The following is a 20,367-nucleotide window of genomic DNA, read 5'->3' as shown; positions in this document are numbered from 1 at the left end:
CGCCCATCAGCTCCAATTTGACATTCAAATTTATGAGGAATGGTTCCTTTTTTTAAAAGCACCCTTTTACTTAGATGTTGGGGCCATTTCCGAGCATCCACGCTTAACTGAAAATAAAAATACAACTTATCAAGAGACATTGTATTTATTCAATACAAACTTAACAATGCAAATATAATAAGTATCTTCATTTGAGAATAGCCTGCAAAAGTGTAACAATATTGTAATGTGTGTAGGCTTGTTGTCACTAGGTAATAGACCCACCTACTCAACCTACTGTACTGTACAGCAAACTATTCGTGAAGCATGCAACAAAGAAAAATATGTATTTTTTAAATATTGTGTTCAAACAATAATATTGTAAAAAATATACTTACATTAAAATGATCTTCACAGACATATCGTACGGTTTTATTTGACAGTTCACCCAATTGACTGGACCTATGAATTGCAATACACCATTGTTTTCTAATTGCTGAAATTCGCGGTACAACGAAAAATCTTTTTTCCTTAGTAGTCGCCGAAGTATTTGGGCACAAAGGAACCATACAATATTTATAATTATTTTTACGATCTCGGATCCTACGGTTACTACACGAATCCATGTTTAATTAAATAACAAAACAGTAACAAAACGCAGCGTTAGAATTGGAAGTACTTCGTTTTGACATGACAGATATTATTCAGAAGTGACAGATGTTATGATGTGAAAATCGTACAGATTATCCTTCCGTGGCGGCTGTCTTAGAAGTATAATGGTGATGGTCCTGATTTTAACAAAATCAAATTTAATAATATATTATTATGAGTTTATGAGTACAAGAATAATTTAAATCGCAACATTTGGATAGTATCAAACAAGAGGTACAATATCAAGTTATATGTTATATAACTAGAATGTGCAGCTGTTAAAAATAGTCTCATTGCAAAAACAAAAACCAACCTTGGTACATATAGAATATATAGGTACTTCGACCAACTAAATATATTTTATGAGAACCTTCTTTATACTTGTTTATATATTTCATATTGTTGATAAACCTTCCCCTTTAATTCATTTAATTTTATGTACATTAGGTTTTATTGTAAAATATTTGGATTAAGTGACTGAACATTATAATCGTATATATTCATCAATCCTATAATATTGTGTATAAGTATATTTATATTATATGTCATCTCATTTAATATGGCAGACTGAGATTGCAATATCCTCCCAGTACTGCTGGAATAAAACTTTAAATAAATTAATAAGGATTAATGATCAATAAGAAGGTTCAAGGAAAAAAATATTTATGAGATGTAATATTTTTGGTATGCCTCGTTATTCTCCTCTGCCATTCGTGTGAAATGCGTCGTTTTTTTTTAAAATGTTTTTGGGCTATGTAATTATTTTGTTTTCGCACCCATAAATTATGTTCCGTCTTTCCGGTTTATGAAAAAATGGTCCGATTTTTCGGATTAAAATTTTCAAAAAATCGCCATGGTTTCAAAAATACGATTAAAAAAAAAAAAAAAATACAGAATGTCTTAGAATATTTGCCTAAACCGGAAAATAAAATTAAAAAATGGGATGCAAGAGGCCTATTTCAGTGCAATCTCGATGACATTTTTGAAGTTGAGAAATTCACCGTTAACGGATATCATTCGGTACTTAATTAATAAAAATTAAATAAAAAGGTAAGCGCGAATTAAATTCGCTAATCCATTTAAAACGCTTTTACAAATTGGAAGAAACTATTCACTTTTAGTGATGGTATCAAACCGCAGCAATATATAAATATTTTAAATTAATATGTTTATCGCAGACGGACAACATTTTATGGTCAGATAATTCTATGTTTTAGCACAGTATGTAACTTGATTTGTCATCGAGCATAATCTATTTTTATCATTGTATTAGTGGGTGAGTTAAGGTAAGTAACCTTCTTTTAAATTCCTACCTTGGCTCTGTGCTTACGTGTATATCCCTGTCTGTTTCTTTTTTGTTTCTTCTTGTTTGTTCTACTTAACCTCCCTTTTTCTATTTGTGTACTGGTTTGTATGTGAAACTTATTATTATGACATTTTTCTATTTTTGCACTGTTTTGTATGTGAAACTAATAATTATTGATACCAAAATACCTATGTAAAATTGTACCTGTTAACTCCCACCTATACATTTTAAGTTCCTCTGGTCCTACAATGAGTTTTGTAACTCAACGGGATTGCTTTACTAAGAAATAAATAAAAAGATTCTTCATTTCGGGATGTGGCCATGGGTACCACCGCCTCGGAAGCCATTAATTGGATAACCAACATCTTTGCCACAGGTCACCCAATGTGGCAAGCTATTTCATATATATAACTATACCAAAAAACACTTCATATATATATATATCAAAACACATCTTACTTATTTTAAAATTATTAAAAAAAAAAATTATATTGCATGATATTTGTTCATAATTAAATTTATTTGTAACTTTGATGTAATATTAATTTTCTTATAATTAAATTATACATAATATGTAAATGAAATCCTCAGCACGGGAGATCCAAGTGAGGATATCATTATATCTATTTGTTACACAAAAAAAAAAGATAATGAAACACTTATTATTATTATTATTATAGGGATGCCCGGGTGCATGGGGTGAGGTTTGTCTATCTGCCCACCTGATACGCGATCGGGAGACTGGTTGAGTGATACCTTTCGACCTCTCCAGCCGGAATCTCTCGACCCATCTCCATTCACCGCAGTGGGAGGGATGTTTCATACGCCTGTCACTCATGGACAAAAAAAAATAAACTGAGATATTTTGAACAAAAAATATTTAGTTTAATTTCATGCGTTAGATCCGATTTCGCCAGAGCTCACCGTTTGAGAGTTTTTCCTGATATAACATATTTTCTGCTCTATAGTCAAGCTAAGCTTAATTAAATACAAGAGAGTTAGGAATGAAAGGAAATTCAACGGGTTTCGCCGAACACATTAAAATGGGAATACAGGTTAGATTTATTTGATTGTTAATTAGTTTAATTGCTTTACTATTAATATTTACGACTTTCTGAAATTCAAAAGCTTCCAAACAATTTAGTATAATCCCTATTCTATTGTTTATAATGTACAGGTAAAACCCGCTTAAATTCTTCTGTTCCTTTTTTCTACCTGCGTGAAACGAAATCCAAGCTTCCCATAAAGATTCCGTTAGCTTTGAAGGCAGGAATCGCCCAAGATTTTAAACTAATTTATATAAATAATTAAATGAATTAAACAATTGAAATATACTCAAAAAATAAACGCTGTTTCGACGTATTTTTTGGTATATTGGATATTTCAAAGCTGCATAGCTCCACCGCGAGTTAATAATGGTCGGGTTGGCTTCAAATGCTCACATACATCGATCAGCAACAATCATCAGTTCAAGATTAGGGGAAAATTGAGCTTAGTTTAGATACACAGAAACGCCCACAACACAATACTATCCATTTATCTTTTCGGAGACTAAAATAACTGGCAGTTTAAGTAGAATAATAATATGACTCCAATGTGAATGTAAGAAGTCGGGGACGCTCAAGAAAGACAGAATGATCAAGCGAATCATATACTCAAGTCGGGTCATGTCAAGAGCGAAAATAACAGAAGAGTATGATATGAGACGATGTATGAATGATAATATAGCGCAGTTTAGTGTCATTTCACTTCAAGTGCGCTTAACTAAAACAAGAATGTGAATGAAGCAAGAAATTTGTGCCAAGTTAGGAGTGAGCAGTGTGGCGGCTATCCTTTCTACCTACCCTTGCGGAGAAACGGCGTGGTTATTTCGATGGCATAGCGCAGACAATGTGTTAAGTACAATTTAAAATTTAATTTCAATCAGGGCTTTTCTTATGTTCTAGAAGCCCGGGTTTAAACTTGAGGAATACTGTCAATCAAGTTTAGCGGATGCATTAAAAATAAATAGTACCATATAACATTGCAATTAACATAGTTCTGGGATTGGTCCTTCGAGTGTGTTGCGTAGGGCTTATTCCAGCAACACCATTTTTTTGGTTAAATAGGTTAATTATAATAAGTAAGGCAGCAAAATAAGGACAGAAATAATGTAAATTTCTCAAGAAATATCTATTTAAGAAGTAAGTAATCTTGATATATGCTTTTCAAAACACGTAATTGTTTTTACTTACAACATGTGTGCGCCAGGCCATCGATTTATTTAGTGAACGTTTATGTTCATCTGTGGAAAACACAGTAGGTACCTCACTAATTTCGTTGCCTGTTAAAATGTCACTGCTCGGTGCGTCGTACACAATGTACAGTGTATAGTATTATATTGACTGTATACCCTACAAAGAGCAACAATGAACAACAATGATTCCCATTGTAGGAAGTCTGTAATTATTATTCCAAAGGTAGAGGTGATACGCGTGAGCAAAAGGTGACCCTCGAGGCTACGAAAAGTGGTATTGTTGCGAAACCAATCAGCAAACAACCAAGCAACAAACCTACCTACTAACCGCGCCTTAGACATTTATCAGGAATGCGAAGATCGAGAAGAACAGATTTGTTACTATTATCATTGAAAATGCATGGTGAATATTGCATTATTGAAAGTAAATTAAATGCAAATAGACATGTATATGGGTTTTCAAAGAACCTAAAATGCGTCATAATCGTAAAGCTGCTACCACACGCAAAGCTCACATCAAAAGTTAATGTTTATTTATTTGTTTGTTCACGCCTTGACGGCTTTTACATGCAAGGTAAATTATACAGGAGCATTATAACAAGTATATAGCATCATAAGAAGTATAACATAGTATTTATGATAATAAGCTGAGCATGAAAGACAAGTTGGCACAACACAGGTAAGTATTAGTATACGATAAGTAAATTGTATATTGTATAGAGGAGTTCAACCAGCAAATACTTATTTGGGCTCAGGCTACAGTACATTCAGCAATTATAATTGTCACAATATTACACAAAACATAATTACAAACAAACTCGAAACATACCTGTTGGCAGTGGTGCAAAACATTTTCTAGCGATTTATAAAAGTAAGTAATATTCTTGTAATTTAAAATATATATATATATATATATTTTTTTTTTTTGCTATTATAAATGTACGTAAGTTTTTTTATTATTATGACAAAAATAAAAGATACACAACAATTACATACAAAAAGAAGTAGGTATTATGAAAGTAGTTACAGAGTATTAAGTTTATTATTATTAACAATCAACAGGATTTTTGCTTAATATCTGCATACATATACGCTTTTTAAAGGAGGCGATGTTTTTATTAAAAAATATATCAACAGAGCATGTTTCATTCCCCACACGATGCAATCTCTGAAGACAAGAGTTGATCATAAAATTAGTGCGAGAAGCAACTATATTGAATGGAGCATGAAGTCTAGTGTTGTACTTATTGGGAACTTGATAATTTATCAAATTCACTAGTTCGGGGCTGTCCAAATAACCGTTGATAATTTTAAATAATAATAAAGCATCACAGATTTTTCTTCGCTGTGATAATTCAGGTAGTTTAAGCAAGTGCATTAAATAATTATAATTTAAATTTTCTAATGGAATATGTAATTTGTAATTTATATGCCTTAAAAATTTGTGTTGTATTCTTTCAATTTTGTGTGAGTGTACATTGTATAGAGGTGACCAGAGAGAGGAATTATACTCAAGAATGCTTCTGACAAGTGTAATGTACAATGTTTTGAGTGTATTAGTATACATTAGATCTTTGGACGTTCTTAATACAAATCCGAGACATTTAAGTGCTTTATTCGTGATTGCATCGATGTGGGGGACGAATGTCATCTTGTTATCAAAAACGACACCCAGATCTTTTATTAATGTTACTGTAGAAAGATTTACATTGTTAATATGATATTGAAAGAGTATTGGATTTTTATTTCGAGAAAAACTTATAGAATGACATTTATTAATGTTTAAAAATAAATCATTAATGTTACACCAGTTATATAATCGATCCAAGTTTTTTTGCAATACAAGACAGTCCATTAAATTTCTTATAATAGTGTAAATTTTCAGGTCATCAGCAAACAATAGGAAATGGATACCTTCAAATATTGTAACAATGTCATTGATAAATAACAAAAAAAGAATCGGACCTAGATGAGAACCTTGAGGCACCCCACTTGAAGCTTCAATTTCGTGTGAAATATGGTTAGATAGTTTAACGTACAGTTTTCTAGATGTCAAATAGGTCTCAAGCCATTTTAGTAGATTTCCTTTTATCCCATATACTTCTAGTTTTTTTAATAAGATTTTTATAGAAACTTTATCGAACGCTCTGCTGAAATCTGTGTAAACTGCATCCGTTTGCAATTTTGAATTTAGATTATCAGATATATATTTTTCGTATATAATTAAATTTGTAAGTGTAGATCTACCGGATATAAATCCATGTTGGTGAGGGGAAATGATTTTGCGAGCCTGCAACATAAATTTTGATAAAAATACGGATTCAAACAATTTAGGTATTACTGATTGTATGCAAATAGGTCTGTAATTAGAAGCATCCGTTTTGTCGCCTTTTTTATAGATGGGACTAAGGAAACTGGTCTTCCATTTTTGTGGGAAAAGGCCAGATGCTAATGATAGATTAAATATTTTGGTTAGGTGACCTTTTAAGTTAGATACACAGTTTTTTAAATAAATTGCGGGTATGGTGTCCGGGCCAGCGGATTTCTGAGTATCTAATAATGTAATTTTACGCTGAACATCGATTACATCAATAACAAGGTCGTTAAAATCAATAGAAATATTGGAGTTGAATTGAGGTATCTGGTTATTGGATGAGTTTGCTACATATACTTCGCCAAAGCATTCGGCAAATAAGTCAGTAATTCCTTGAGGTGTATCAGCAATTTTACCATTGTAGTATATGATAGACGGAATACCAGATTCATTACTATTAAGATTATTTGCGAATTTGAATAAATTTTGAGGTTTATTTTGTAACGATTGCTCAATATTTTCCAGGTATTCTTTGTAGCAGGAGATCGACATGTTTTTCACCCTGTTGCGTAATTTAGAAAAAAGTAGATAGTCATTTGGAGCTCGAGATATTTTGAATGTTTTATGTGCAAGTTTTTTTGCCTGGATAGTACAAATTAGCTCTTTTTTAAACCATTTGGGGTAATTAGATGTCCTATATTTTGTAATAGGGACGTAAAGTTCAATTGATTTCTTAATTATGCAGTAAAAAGATTCTATTATATCATTAATATTATTACATTTACTAATGAAGTTCCAGTCTGATTTGGCGAGAAACTCGTTTATCTTGGGATAATCGGCTTTATAAAAATTTAATTTCTCTTTATAAGACTCTAAATTTAAAATTTGTGTAGATATATGCTTAACAAAAAGTGGTGGGTGGTATTTATCAATTGTTGAAACGTTATCATTTGCATGTTGTACACTTATGTTGTTGGAGTTGCTAAAAATTAAGTCTAATAGATTATTATTACAGTTATATATAAAGTTCACTTGTCTAAGATTTAGGAAACACGACATTTCTATAAGTTCACGAGAACCATTATTGGACGTGGAATTTGTGCAGGTATTATTGTACATGTACAGCGCATCATCTTTTCTACCGACACACGACGCTATCAAATATTTCTTCCTATGGTAGGAGAGGGGGTCAGTTGAATTCGAGAGCGGCCGAGGAACATAATTTCATCTGTCAAAGTGACAACTTTACTTACTGACAGCTTGAGCACGTTTTCGAAATGGATGATACTTGTCGCCTATTGCTGGATCTGTTGGACAGCTCATCCTCAGATGATGATGCCGCCAACTATATAATTATAAATGCTATTTATAAACTTTTTAGATTTTAAACAATCTGCGCGTAAATAGCGCATTTTCATATAACCTGACATAACCTCTCCGTCGAATCAGGAAATTCGCAGTTCGCACGCCGATCGACGAAAGCGACATATAATAAATTATTGTAAAATAAGCTCGCGTCGATTTCCAAAAATGTCGAAGGCAAAGGCGGCAAGGACCAACACCAGGGCAGGGAACGAGAAGAGAGCACGAGAGCTGACGAGAGCAAACCAGATTACCCAGGAAAACAATCAACAAACGAACAAACTAGAAGCTTCTCTATGTAGGTATCGGGCCGTCCAACTTTATCAAAAAACCGAATGATATTACCAAATAAACATACTGAGTTAAAAATATGACTAATTTTGAAAGGGCGAAAATTTGTTTACTTCAAATTCAAATATTGATTATATTTATATTTTAAATATATGTTAAGTATGTTTGCCAAATAAAGTTATTTTTTTATGTTTCTAAATTTACTAGCACACATGACGATATGAGCTAACATAATAAATAAGAAATGCATTATTAGGCTGCTTATGTCATGGCTGTCAAAGGGAACACGGAACTTAGTTGGTAGCTCCGTAATTAAAATGACCCCCTCTCCTTTTTACTGCGGAGAGGGGGACGCATAACTTTTCAAATATCGCGTCGGGAGCGGTTACGTAAAATAAATTCGGTTAGCGAAGTTCAGAACCACACTTATAGCGCGTTATCTTTTTACGTGTGTCGGGTCTGTATGGGATTGTATGGCGAGCGCTATTGTGCTTTATATTATCTGTTGATGTGAGCTTTGCGTGTGGCAGCACCATAAGTAAACATCGGTTTATATTCTAAGAATATATTTATCTTTCTTTATCGGCATGACTCGAAAGCTTTACGCCGCGGATACACGTGTCAGTGAAAAAGCATGTTTTTGCGAGTAGCTGGCATGCTAACTAAACGCGTGCTTGTAGGTCGGTATACTCGTACACACGCTAGATTTTGGCATGCTAGCCACTCACATCGGTAGTTTAATAAGAAATGGACTGTAATTTTATTTTTGTAAAGCAACCTGTATTCAACAAGCACCAGTAGATTCGATAGTGCATCTGTCGCCCCACCGAGCCACTTTTATCGCGAAAATATCAATTTGCAAAAAAAAACTACAAATCAGTGCACGCACGTGTTCACTCTGCTTCTGTTATCTACTGGCAGAACACATTCAGACATTCTGCGCGTCTCCCACCACTCTCATCACGGGCTTTAATGGTGGATATGTTTTTAAAAAAACAGGCACAATCAATGAAAAAATATATAAAAGATTTTTACCTCCATCTTCCGGTATGTTGAGCAGCTTCTTGGCTCCAGGGCTGGGTCCTCTGCTGTTGGCGTAGGCCCTCTGCAGGGTCTCACTGATGGGCTTCCCGAACGAAGAACAAGGACTGGCGCAGACAAGCGCAAGCAGCAGCCACGAGGTCACTCGGAGATGCCCCGACACAGTCTTCGAAGACAGGCGGGACTTGGTCACGCGACGGGGAGAACTCGGAAAACTGCCTCTCTCGCTGCAGTCAGACTGAATTTCTTTAAAATAGCTAAGCCACGCTTCTGAGCAGCTCGAAAGCAATGGCAAAGAAGTTGGGAGGGGCACAAACGATCTCGCAACATTTGCAAGCAGGCCTAAGTGTAGAATGACATTGAAAATCATTGTCACAAGTGTGTTTTTCACGCTTGTTTCTACACGCCCTCGACTATCGTCGTATTTGAAATCGTTCCCATCAGAAGACATTATGTCTTTCACTGATGCAGTCATTCTAATGCTGCTGATCTCTCCGTTGTTTTCCAGAGGAATGTAGCCAACACCGTCTTTATCGGGCAGTGTTTTGGTTGATCCTCGTAAGGAATCTAGGATTCTTTGATCCTGTTCGCCTCCTCTTCTCTTTCTGCTGCAGGAGGGCTTTCTATTTACGTCTCCGGAAGCCAGACGCCCGCTGGCATCTGCTTCGTCCATCGACATTGCGGTAACGTGTTCAAAACACCATAGTTAGAGCCGTGATCAATGATCAACACGGCAGTTCACCACTTCCTAACAGATGTTAAACAATCAACTCAAAAACTAAAATCATATGCAACACTCTATCTAAAACTGTTTACTCTATTGGAGCAAACAAACGACCGACTGTTGGTTTGCACCGACACGGTATATTTACCAAAGCACAAGAGTCCATTGAATCTTTTCGTGCTTCAATGTCAAAGTACTACGCTCAAAATAACTGTCGTTTTGGGCTGAATCCGGGGTTTATTTCACCAAGGGCTTTTAACTCGAAAAAGACCGCAGCCAAACGTCTAGTTATCCCACACGGTAAATTGAACGAATTTAAAAACTTGAATATTTTAAGCTACAGTATTGATTAAGTACAATTAATAGGAATATTTAAATTACGTGACGGATTAGGTTATTTATTTGAGGTTAGCGCGAAAACTAAAGAAGGCGATGTGGTTATAAGAAACGTTAAATAACAAATATAGAAATGACAGGAAATTTAATTAAAAAGTGTATGAACGGTTTGGTGTCAATCCATCGCAAGTTTACATTTATCAGAATACGTCTGCAGCGAACGATTATCTGAAACAAAGATACATAAAGCAGATTAGATATGAAATACAAAAACAAATACAGACAAAGAAATAAAACATATTAAAAGGAACGGAGGCGTGGCCTTTTTCATATAAAATTCAAATGTTTATTTATCAAAATAGCCAACCATTAACAATTACTAAACTGAGAAATTATTTTTTTATACGAAAGGTACAGTAAATATCTATATAAAATTTGGGTAGTTAAATAAATCAATTTTTCAAGTAAAGTTTAGCATGTATATGTGACTTAATGGTAATTATTATAAAAATAATCTCACCTTTCCTACTAAGCAAATATAGTTTAAAAAAACTATTTTGATGGGATTAAATTTAATTTTCAAACGGCCGACTTAGATTGGAACACAAACTTGTCGTATATAAATTTTATATTCAGACATAAACAACTTTTTTACGAAGTTTTATTATATATATATATATATATATATGTTGTTTTAATAATTACCAAAAAAATGTAAAAGTTGCTTGTAAAATCGTGAAAATTGGAATTCTTGAATGGCCTATATTTTCTAATCTAAAACACAAATAAATAAAGCAGCACAAATCCGTACTAGATATTTGCAATACTCGATTATATAAATAATTATTCAATTTAAGTTTTGTATGGAGAAGGCCGCGCAGCCGTTCCTTGTAAGAGAGAGATTTAAATATTTGTATGAGTTATAATTATTACAAAAAAATCGATTCTGAAAGGAAACTTAAGAGGCATGATTTTTATCCATAAGATAAGAGTACGACCTTATCTGATCGCTTTTACAGGCAATAAAGCTCACCAAATGCTCGCTCCTTCTCTTGATTTCAGAATCTCCTTCATTACTAAATAGGCTTTAGGACTTAATCGTATCTTATCTTAACGGGCGGATAGCAAATCTATAGGATACAGACGTTCAAAGGTGGCTATAGAGAACTAGTGTCATTGATCCCTACGGCACCAGAAGACACGACAAACGTTTGTACCCGACTCCCGCATGAAAACGGGAAGCCTTCTTATAGTGATTTATTTTTGGGGAATTATGCCGTGTTGAACTACTTCTTTAGACAACGTCTCGGACATCATTACAGTGTCCATCATAAGCTGTCATATCCAATGCCAAGCAAATGCTGTCAAGGCGTTTTCATTTTTGCAGTATAAACGTGAAAAAGATAGTTTTCAACGCATTTTGCACTTCGCTGTACACGTCAGTACTGTGGGTGGATTACACTTCATCCCAATGGCATAAGCTAAAATTTGCTTACAATAATGCATATCGCCAACTATTCCGCCTACCGAGATGCTGCAGCGCCACGGAAATGTTCCTGGAGGGACGAGTACTTTCAGAGCGCTTCTCCGCCATCACATGGGAAGCTTATGGCACAGACTAAGCCAATCAAGTAACAATATCATCACTGCAATGGTTGCCTGGATGGAATCCCCCCTGACGGCCCTCTGGAGAAATATCCTCCATAAACGGCTGCTTACACTCATTTTTGTGTTTATCTTTTTCTTTTTTCACTTATATTTCGTTTTATTTGTGCCTATCGGAATCGCCTATGTATAATTATTTTTCTTACTCTAATTATGCATATTACTTCAAAATATGGAATGTATTGCATTACATTCTGGAATAAATTGTTATTATTATTATTAAGGGCAGATTTGTAATCGCTGTGGTAAATTGTGTGCTTATGTATGTAGATACCATGTTGCCAACTCTATTCTTCTAAGAGCTGGTATTACAGTATAATTTAAAATGGTTTTCTGCGTTTAGTTTTGGTGTAACCGTCAATTATCGTATACCAAGAACTAAATTGCCGATATGTCAGGGTGGCCGAGTTTACATGCTCGAAAGAGGATTTTATTTAAAACTGCTGTTTTTACAGGGAGATAAACCAGTTCAACCTCATCCCCTGGTGATTTAAAACTGCTGTTTTTACCGGGAGATAAAACAATTCAACATCATTCCCCTGGTGTACCTGCCGGTCGAATCAGGACAGGAGTACTAAAAAGCAGCGATAAAATCGTATAGTATAGAAGCAAAAAAAAAACACATTTGCGATATTTATCAAACAGCAATGAAATCTCTTGTCAGTTAAATATTCCATTAAACCCACAATAGAATTAAATTGTCCATTCTGATTGGTCAAACGTACAAAACAAAAACTTCAAAATCCAATAGCAACCAATCACATTAATTTCACATTTAAAATCTAATTTTCCGCTCGGCCATAGTGGCAGGTCAACAATCGAAAATAATTGCTGTGAATGACATTAGGGGAGATGGGCAAACTACAAACCGCCCTTGGCAAGTGAGATTTAATTAAAAAAATACATACATACAATGTTACTAACGAAACGACAAAAAGAAACACATTGGCATGCCAAATGGTCAATAAAGAATGCAGTGTTTTGAGCGCTCAATATAACTGTTATTTAGTAACGATTTGATCTATGCAAATTCATATAAAAAATACATTGAAAGCATTTAACGTTTAGTGTTTACACTTTCGTATTGGAAAGTTTCAGTTTCGCCCTGTTGAATTAAGAATCAAAACGTTTCTTGAAATTTATTTCATCGTGTTCTCTACAAAACGGTTATACACCAATATAAGTATTACAGAGAAGATTACAAATTTGACGTGCATAAAGGTCATAGTGGCACCTTCAATATTTAAAAAAAAAAAAAACATTATGTGACACCTCACAGTACAGTGTAAGGGCAGGGGAGCTATGTCGCCACCCAGTTGGGCAGCATTGTGAGGCGTGTTAATGTAGGGGCGGTTAGAAGGGATTTATTGAAGGGGCCGGATCTGCGCTAGTACACGGAGAAAATAAACTGATAAAATACAGTTAATTTATTAAAAAATTTGGTCGAATTATTCGTTTTCCTGTTAAAAACGGGACTGCAGGCCTTTAATGAATGAATTGACAGAGTTCCTAACAAAGTATCAGTTAAAACCGAACAATTTATGAGGACGGCAGAACACGGGTCCGTGTAAATATCAGTAATTAATTAGGAAAAGAACACGTGGATTTCGATATATTCGTATGACTAATATTTTATCAGGAAATTGGCATGTTATCACTTTTATAACAGGATCATTTTTCTTCGTGTATTGACTAATTTCTTTTGGGTTAAGGCAATTTATTTATACCTTTACAATCATTATGACATTAAGGCGAAGCTTAATGCTAAATCACTATTTTGAATAATCTATATACCGAATTGGTGTACATTTTGAATACCAAAAAATATGCTTTAGATAAATTGAAGGTTTCCCTATCGTTTCGCTTGAGTAGAATACAAATAAAAAAATAAATTACTCAATAAAAAGCATAAATATAAACTACAAAAAAAAATATTTTTTCAATAGAAATGTATGAACGCGTAAAGAATACATCTTTTTAAAAATACAGTATTTATAGCTAAGCTCTGTGACAGTTTCACTTGATTAACTTTTTTACTTTCTTATAAAATTATTTACAAAGAAATAAAAACCAGTTTTGTGCTTGAAATCGAACGTTTCTAGATTCCGTTTGTCAAGCGATTTTAATGTCTATTACCTACAATATAAGGTATACCAAGAATATACACATTTTTGGCTTGTAGCTTCCTCTTAATCAAAGAGCTTTAAGATAGTTTAACAATGTCTTTGAAAAAAAATATGAGCCCAATCCTAATCGTTGTAGAATTGTCCCAAATAAATGGATTAGTATTATCTTGATATAACGGCGACATGGTTGTTTGGAAAATGTTTCGAAATGACTAAAGTTAAGGATAAGGACTTAATTATGTGATTTTCTGTTTTGAAATGAGATAAGTTCCATGATGGGAGAACTCGAGTCCCAGTCCAAAATGAATAACTTTTCAAGAGAGTAAAAACAAAGTTAAACAAATGATTCTTAAAGTCAAGTTTCCAGCTAAATAGAATAATAAGCACGAGGCGTACTTATTCATCTGAAAAGTTACTTTTATAACATGTTTTCGTAATTGAATTAAAAGTTATTACGCTTATTATACATATGAGCACATCCCGTTAGGGTTGGCTTCAAATTCATATATACAAGTATTTCTAACAAAATTTTCCACAGCAAAAAACAGAGTGACAATCTGGGTTTCGCCAACGTGACTTAACGCAATTTGTTTATTGTTCATTCCACATTATATAAGTAGGGTTTCACGTACTTTTTAACTACGGCTACCTCACTAGGGACCTGTATCGAGACAGGTTAGTTTACAAACATTATATTTTAACAAAAGGTTCATTTCGAAAGGTACATTTTTTGATAACTAGGAGGAAAAAATATTTGATAGAATTATGTAATAATATGAATATAATCTGAAAGTATGTTGCTTGTTGTATGCTGATGATGCGGTGCTGATTGCTAATAGTATGGATGATCTGCAGTCTCTCGTGTCTAGGATGAACGAAGTATGCATGAAGAATGAGTTAATGATGAATGTAAATAAGTCTAAAGTAATGGTGTTTGAAAGAGAGAATACGAAAACAGTGTGCAATATAGCTGTGAATGAGAAATACTTGGAGCAGGTGGATGAGTTTGTGTATTTTTACGAGAGATGGGAAGGCTGACAGAGATATTGAAAGAAGAGTAATGCAGGTAACTCCATTAATGGAGGACTGAACGCAGTTGGCGCTAACAAAAAATTGTCCAAAGAAGCGAAGTTAGCAGTCCACAATGGAGTGCTGGTACCTACCCTGATGTATGGAAGTGAAGCATGGAACTGGCAAAGAAAGGATGAAAGTAGATTGAATGCTGTTGAAATGAGATCCCTGAGGCGTATGTGTGGTAAAACCATGTATGATCGTGTGAGGAATGTGGAGATCCGCAAAGAGTGCAAGGCTGATGTAAGCGTAATGAGTAAGATCAAGAAAGGGACGCTTAGATGGTTTGGGCATGTAGAGCGAATGAGCGAAGAAAGGAGTGTAAGGAAAATATACGATGCAAATGTGAATGGTAGCAGAAGTCGGGGACGCCGGAGGAAGACATGGCACGACCAAGTGAATCAGCTACTTGAGTCGGGCTATGTCAAGAGTCAGAAAATAGAAGAATATGTATGAGACGATGTAAGAATGTGAATGAGGCAAGGAGTGTGTGACAAGACCGAGTTGTTTGGTGGTCCGTCCTCTTTGCCTACCCCTGCGGGGAAACGGCGTGATGGTTAGTTAGTGAGTTAGTTAATGTAATTCAAATTAGTATATTATTCGGTAACAATAACTTTTTTATAATCATTTTCTGGACTGCTATTTTTATGTATATTCGCAAGATTCATCTCGAACTAAATGCAACGTAGATAGAGTCTTGGATAAATGTATCCAAGTTCTTATCGAATATTATAAAGTTAAATAATACCGAAAGGAAATGGGGTCCTATTAGCTCAGTTCGTAGTCCAGCAGTCCTGGGTTCAAGTACCTAGATGAGACCTTATCTTTTTCAGTTTCAAGCATTCGTTTAAAAATCGCTAATATCGTCTTCATGAAATAATATTTATTAAGTCTTAATTAACTTAAGTTAAATTGCTCAGTTTTAATTGGCGTTTTAATCAATCTATATAAATACAAAATGTTTCTTTGTTCAAAATCTTAACTCTCCGAAAGATCTTTACTGATTGCTTTGGAATTTTGACACAACTTTGCATTCGAAGACACGTGTTTTTTTTGTATACTCATGTTTTATAGAAGTCAGTTGTGACAGGTAAAAACATGCTGTTTACTTTGTTTCTCTACTTCCACAGACAGACTGAGCTACAAAAACGCGTGGCGGGGTACCACTAGTTCTATAATATAATCAAAGAACTGTAATAATTTATAGGGTTAACAGATCGTAACAATGACAATAATTACATCTCACGTAAATTCTGACTAAATCTGTCAATACGATGTGATATATGAGTCGGTCTATGTTGTAAATTTTCAACGGACGAGAGAGCAATATTATTTCTGAATGTGTACACGATGGCCTGCGAATCATGTGATTTATTATTTGTTTGCTTTGGGATATTTAATCATTATTGGAATATCGTTTCGCTTATCATGTCAGTGTATATTACATGTAAGGTTGCTAAAGGTTGTTTGACTAAAGGGAAGGTAGCATACAAACAAGAGTTTCGTATTTCATTTCAGAAACAGAATTATTATACTGATAAATGTGACAGGCATTAGTTGGAAATACATTAAAACGTCGATTTAATGTATTATTTAATGTATTCAGGACTCGATTAACCGTGGTCCTCCGTAAAGGCAGATATGATGTTGATTACAATAGCGAAGTGTTACAAATTCGTAAACTTTTAAAAGCCCCGCATACCCAATTTCCTCAAGTCAACTAAAGTCCCAAAAAAAAAATGTTATTTTTAAAGATAATATATGTATATACACATTTGTTAGGCAGAAACGTGAATTATATGAAATTGCATTGATAGAAAAAAATGGCAAAGTTAGCTCCGAAAATTATTTAAAACAGGTTTTGTTCTGTTTTTTAATATGTTATAGGTATGAAAAAAAATCACAGTGCATCTTTAAATGCAACTAAAGAATTTGTGGAGAGATTTTTAACACTATTCCAAACGAATCGATGATTTATTAAATATTTTCAACATTTTCACTCAATTATTATCGTTTTTTTAATATTAGCGCGCTCCCTTTAACAATCGTATTTACATATCTCCCTTTCAACCAATCTTTGAACGCTTACTACGGGGCCTTAAGAAAAGTGAAAGCTACAAAAAAAAGCAATGTACAATATACAGTGTGAAGGGACATATTGAATTTACTTTAACGAATGTATCCGGACATTATTTGAAGCAAACAATGTTAATTATATTTTAGTCTCCGGTGACTTTTTTGATGTTTTAAAAAAAAATCTTTCAAACGTCGTCACCAGTCATTCAGCCGAGATACCTCCCAACCCCTCACTCTGACCCTAACTGTCCAATTCCAGTTTACAAAAACTTCATTTACAATTTTTACTCTAAATAATGTCAGGAATCACTGATTGAAGTAAGTCTAGTTCGTCTCTAACCAACCTGTATATAATACATATTCGTTTATTAAGAGTTCCAACTGTTCGAAGTCAGAGGGACTATGGCATCCCTAATTAGGGTATCTTGAGCGGCTGAAGGGAGTGGGGAACTTTACTTTTCTGCATACGGTCTAGTTATTTCAATGTGTGCTCGTCAGTGGTCAATGTACAACTGATGTCATAGTTTATTCAAAGCATTCTCGAACCGTCCTGGTGCCAAAAATATGGTCACTTGGTATGCCTCCACCTTGTCTGAATGATACCCAGATTTCATGTAAAGGCAAGTATACCTATTAAATTGGATGTCTATGGTACAAACCGTACATATTTAAAAAATCAATTGTGTGAGGCAGTTAAAAAATGTGATTGTTTATAACAAAGTTATATTATCAGTTATTATTGATCAGGCTTTTATTAATTAGATTCTTACGCGCCCGTTTAACGTTGGTGCGGTAAAGCCGGCCTTTAGCCTGGTTTAAGACCCTTTTAACCAATAAAAGTTTTAGCCATAGTTTTTCACTATTCTGACCTTACGCGCCGCATAATATTTAGTTGGTTGTTAGTGTAAGATTAATACAAGTCCATTTATACAACGTTGTTGCATGGCATCAACACATTTGGCAGACTGCTCGGCAGTATTCACATTTTGCTCTCTGTTCGGGTGTTTCGTATTTTAGCATATTACGAACCTGGTGGCAGGTCGGACCCAGGTGGGTGAGCGCCCCAATGGGTCGGGTGGCTTTTTCAAATTTGAATTTTGAAATTGAATCTCGCCGCGGCGAGCACAGTAGCGTTGCTACTTAATATAGGAAAGTTACACGGGTCCAAAGTTTGAAGCCAGCGAAACAGAATTAACTGGATTGGTCTCACAAGGAAAGATCAAGACCAAAATGCACAGAAGTCAGAGAAGTCAATAATGATGATCGAAGAAGAACATAATAATAATAAAGTTAAACGAAACATAAAATAGAACAAGACACAGAAAAATAAAAATTAATATATATTTAAGATAAACATATGTTTACACGACAAGGTTTTATGAAAAGCACAAAGGATAACAAATTATTATAAGTAATAATTATTAGCCTGAAACACAAATATAAATTGAAAAAATATTCTGATGTCCGTCAGGTGCTCTGGACCACTGAGCTACGTCGGCCTATTCCCAAGCCGCTAAATAATTCAATATTTACAAGTACTTCAATCGAGAATTACTGCTTATTATATTTTTTTCACCTGTAAGCAACCAAATTTATTTTTGTATGAAAGGCTTTGTTAGTGCTAAATTTCCCACTAGATGGCGTCGAGATATAGATATTATATTTAAATTTGTTGGTGAAATATTTTGACTTCAAATATTATTATTTTTTAATGATAAACTAATGTTTATAAGACAAGGTTTTTATGCATAGCACAAAGGATACAAAATAATTATAATAAAATAATATGGAATTTATTGCATTGCACTACCCCTGCATACATTCTGGAATAAATTCTTATTAGTATTATTAGTATATGCGGAAGCAATTGGAGCAGTCCGCTCCGGGCGCTGAATTGCCAAGCCAATGATAATACCTAACGCCTAACCTAACAGTCCTAACACACATCGCCCTTGAGATTATTTTTCATAAAAGCGACGCTACACAAATACAAATCAACCGAATATTATTGATTACAGTTATCATCTAACTATGCCTCTACTGGTTTTGAAGAGGGGCGTCAAAATTTAACCCCTGTTCCCTGTTAACCGGATAGAACAGAATAATTATTACATTACACAGGTATCCAGACTTGAATCTGTCCAAAGAAAATTTATACGGATTTTGTCTTATCGATCAGGTGTCTACCATCTTCTAAATGGGTATGAACAAAGACTTACATATTTCAAACTAGAGAGTTTAGTTAAAAGACGAAATATAAATGACCTCTTAATGCTTTACAAAATTGTGAATAATCGTTTAAATAGTAACTTAGTCAATCAAATCAATTTTTACGCCAGGCCCAAATATACTAGAAATATGAACATATTTTGGACCGAAATTTTTGCCAATAACACTGGATATTTTAATCCTATGTCTAGAATGTCTCGATCATACAACGATCTTGCTAAAACACACACTATCATAGATATTTTTGCAAATAATATAACTTGTTTCAAGAAACTCCACGATTTCTGTACTTAGAGAAAAAAAAAAAAATAATAATAATAAAAAAAATAAAAAAATTGTTTAGTAGTTTAGAATTTTTTAATATATACTCTTTAAATTTTTCTACTTATTATGTGCTTCAATCTTTGTAATTAAGTTTTAAGTTTTGTATATAAATACTGTCATTGTTTTACATGTTTGCTTATGTGAATGTGCAAATGTGATTGCTGCAGACACATTAGTCTAGGGATATTTATAATTGTATTTTTTTATTATTTTGTAATCCATAATTAATGTTTTTATAAATATCCTGTTTGTGTCTCGACTAAATAAAATAAAATAAAAATAATTGATAAAGTGATAAGTTGGGTTATTGAGGTTTGTTTGTTATTTTTCTTCACTTTTCCTCGGTGTTGATTATCACTGTTCTGTTTTGTCAATGTTCTGATTAGTCAATGTTCTGTTTTGTCACCGTTCTGTTTTGTCACCGTTCTGTTTTGTCACCGTTCTGTTCTGCAATCTCATTTTATTGAGCTTATCTAGAGAATTCTATTACATCGGTGAATTCTGTTTGGCACTCTTGGCGCAAAGGTGCAGAACGGAATCATGCAGATTTTTATTGGACGCGACATGTTTCCGATGCGATTTGATATCCAGCGATGGGCTTCTTTGGAAAATTATGCACAAATAATTCCACATCGC

General features: G+C 34.0%; 1 protein-coding gene across 1 annotated transcript in view; it reads right to left on the bottom strand.

Moving 5' to 3' along the window:
• Positions 1-20,367, bottom strand: part of LOC149409767 (uncharacterized) — a 154,791-nt gene that overhangs the window by 91,348 nt on the left and 43,076 nt on the right. The window contains exon 2 of the mRNA XM_089649201.1: positions 9,175-10,468. Within this exon, the coding sequence (XP_089505327.1) occupies positions 9,175-9,859 (685 nt within the window). The 5' untranslated portion in view covers positions 9,860-10,468. The remainder of the gene's footprint in view (positions 1-9,174; positions 10,469-20,367) is intronic.

Source organism: Hesperophylax consimilis, chromosome 29 (assembly GCF_061612785.1).
Source record: "Hesperophylax consimilis isolate HC1 chromosome 29, BYU_Hcon_1.0, whole genome shotgun sequence".
NCBI classification, from domain to species: Eukaryota; Metazoa; Arthropoda; class Insecta; order Trichoptera; family Limnephilidae; genus Hesperophylax; species Hesperophylax consimilis.
Note: the sequence above shows the minus strand (reverse complement) of the source record. Positions and strands in the feature narration are given on the sequence as shown.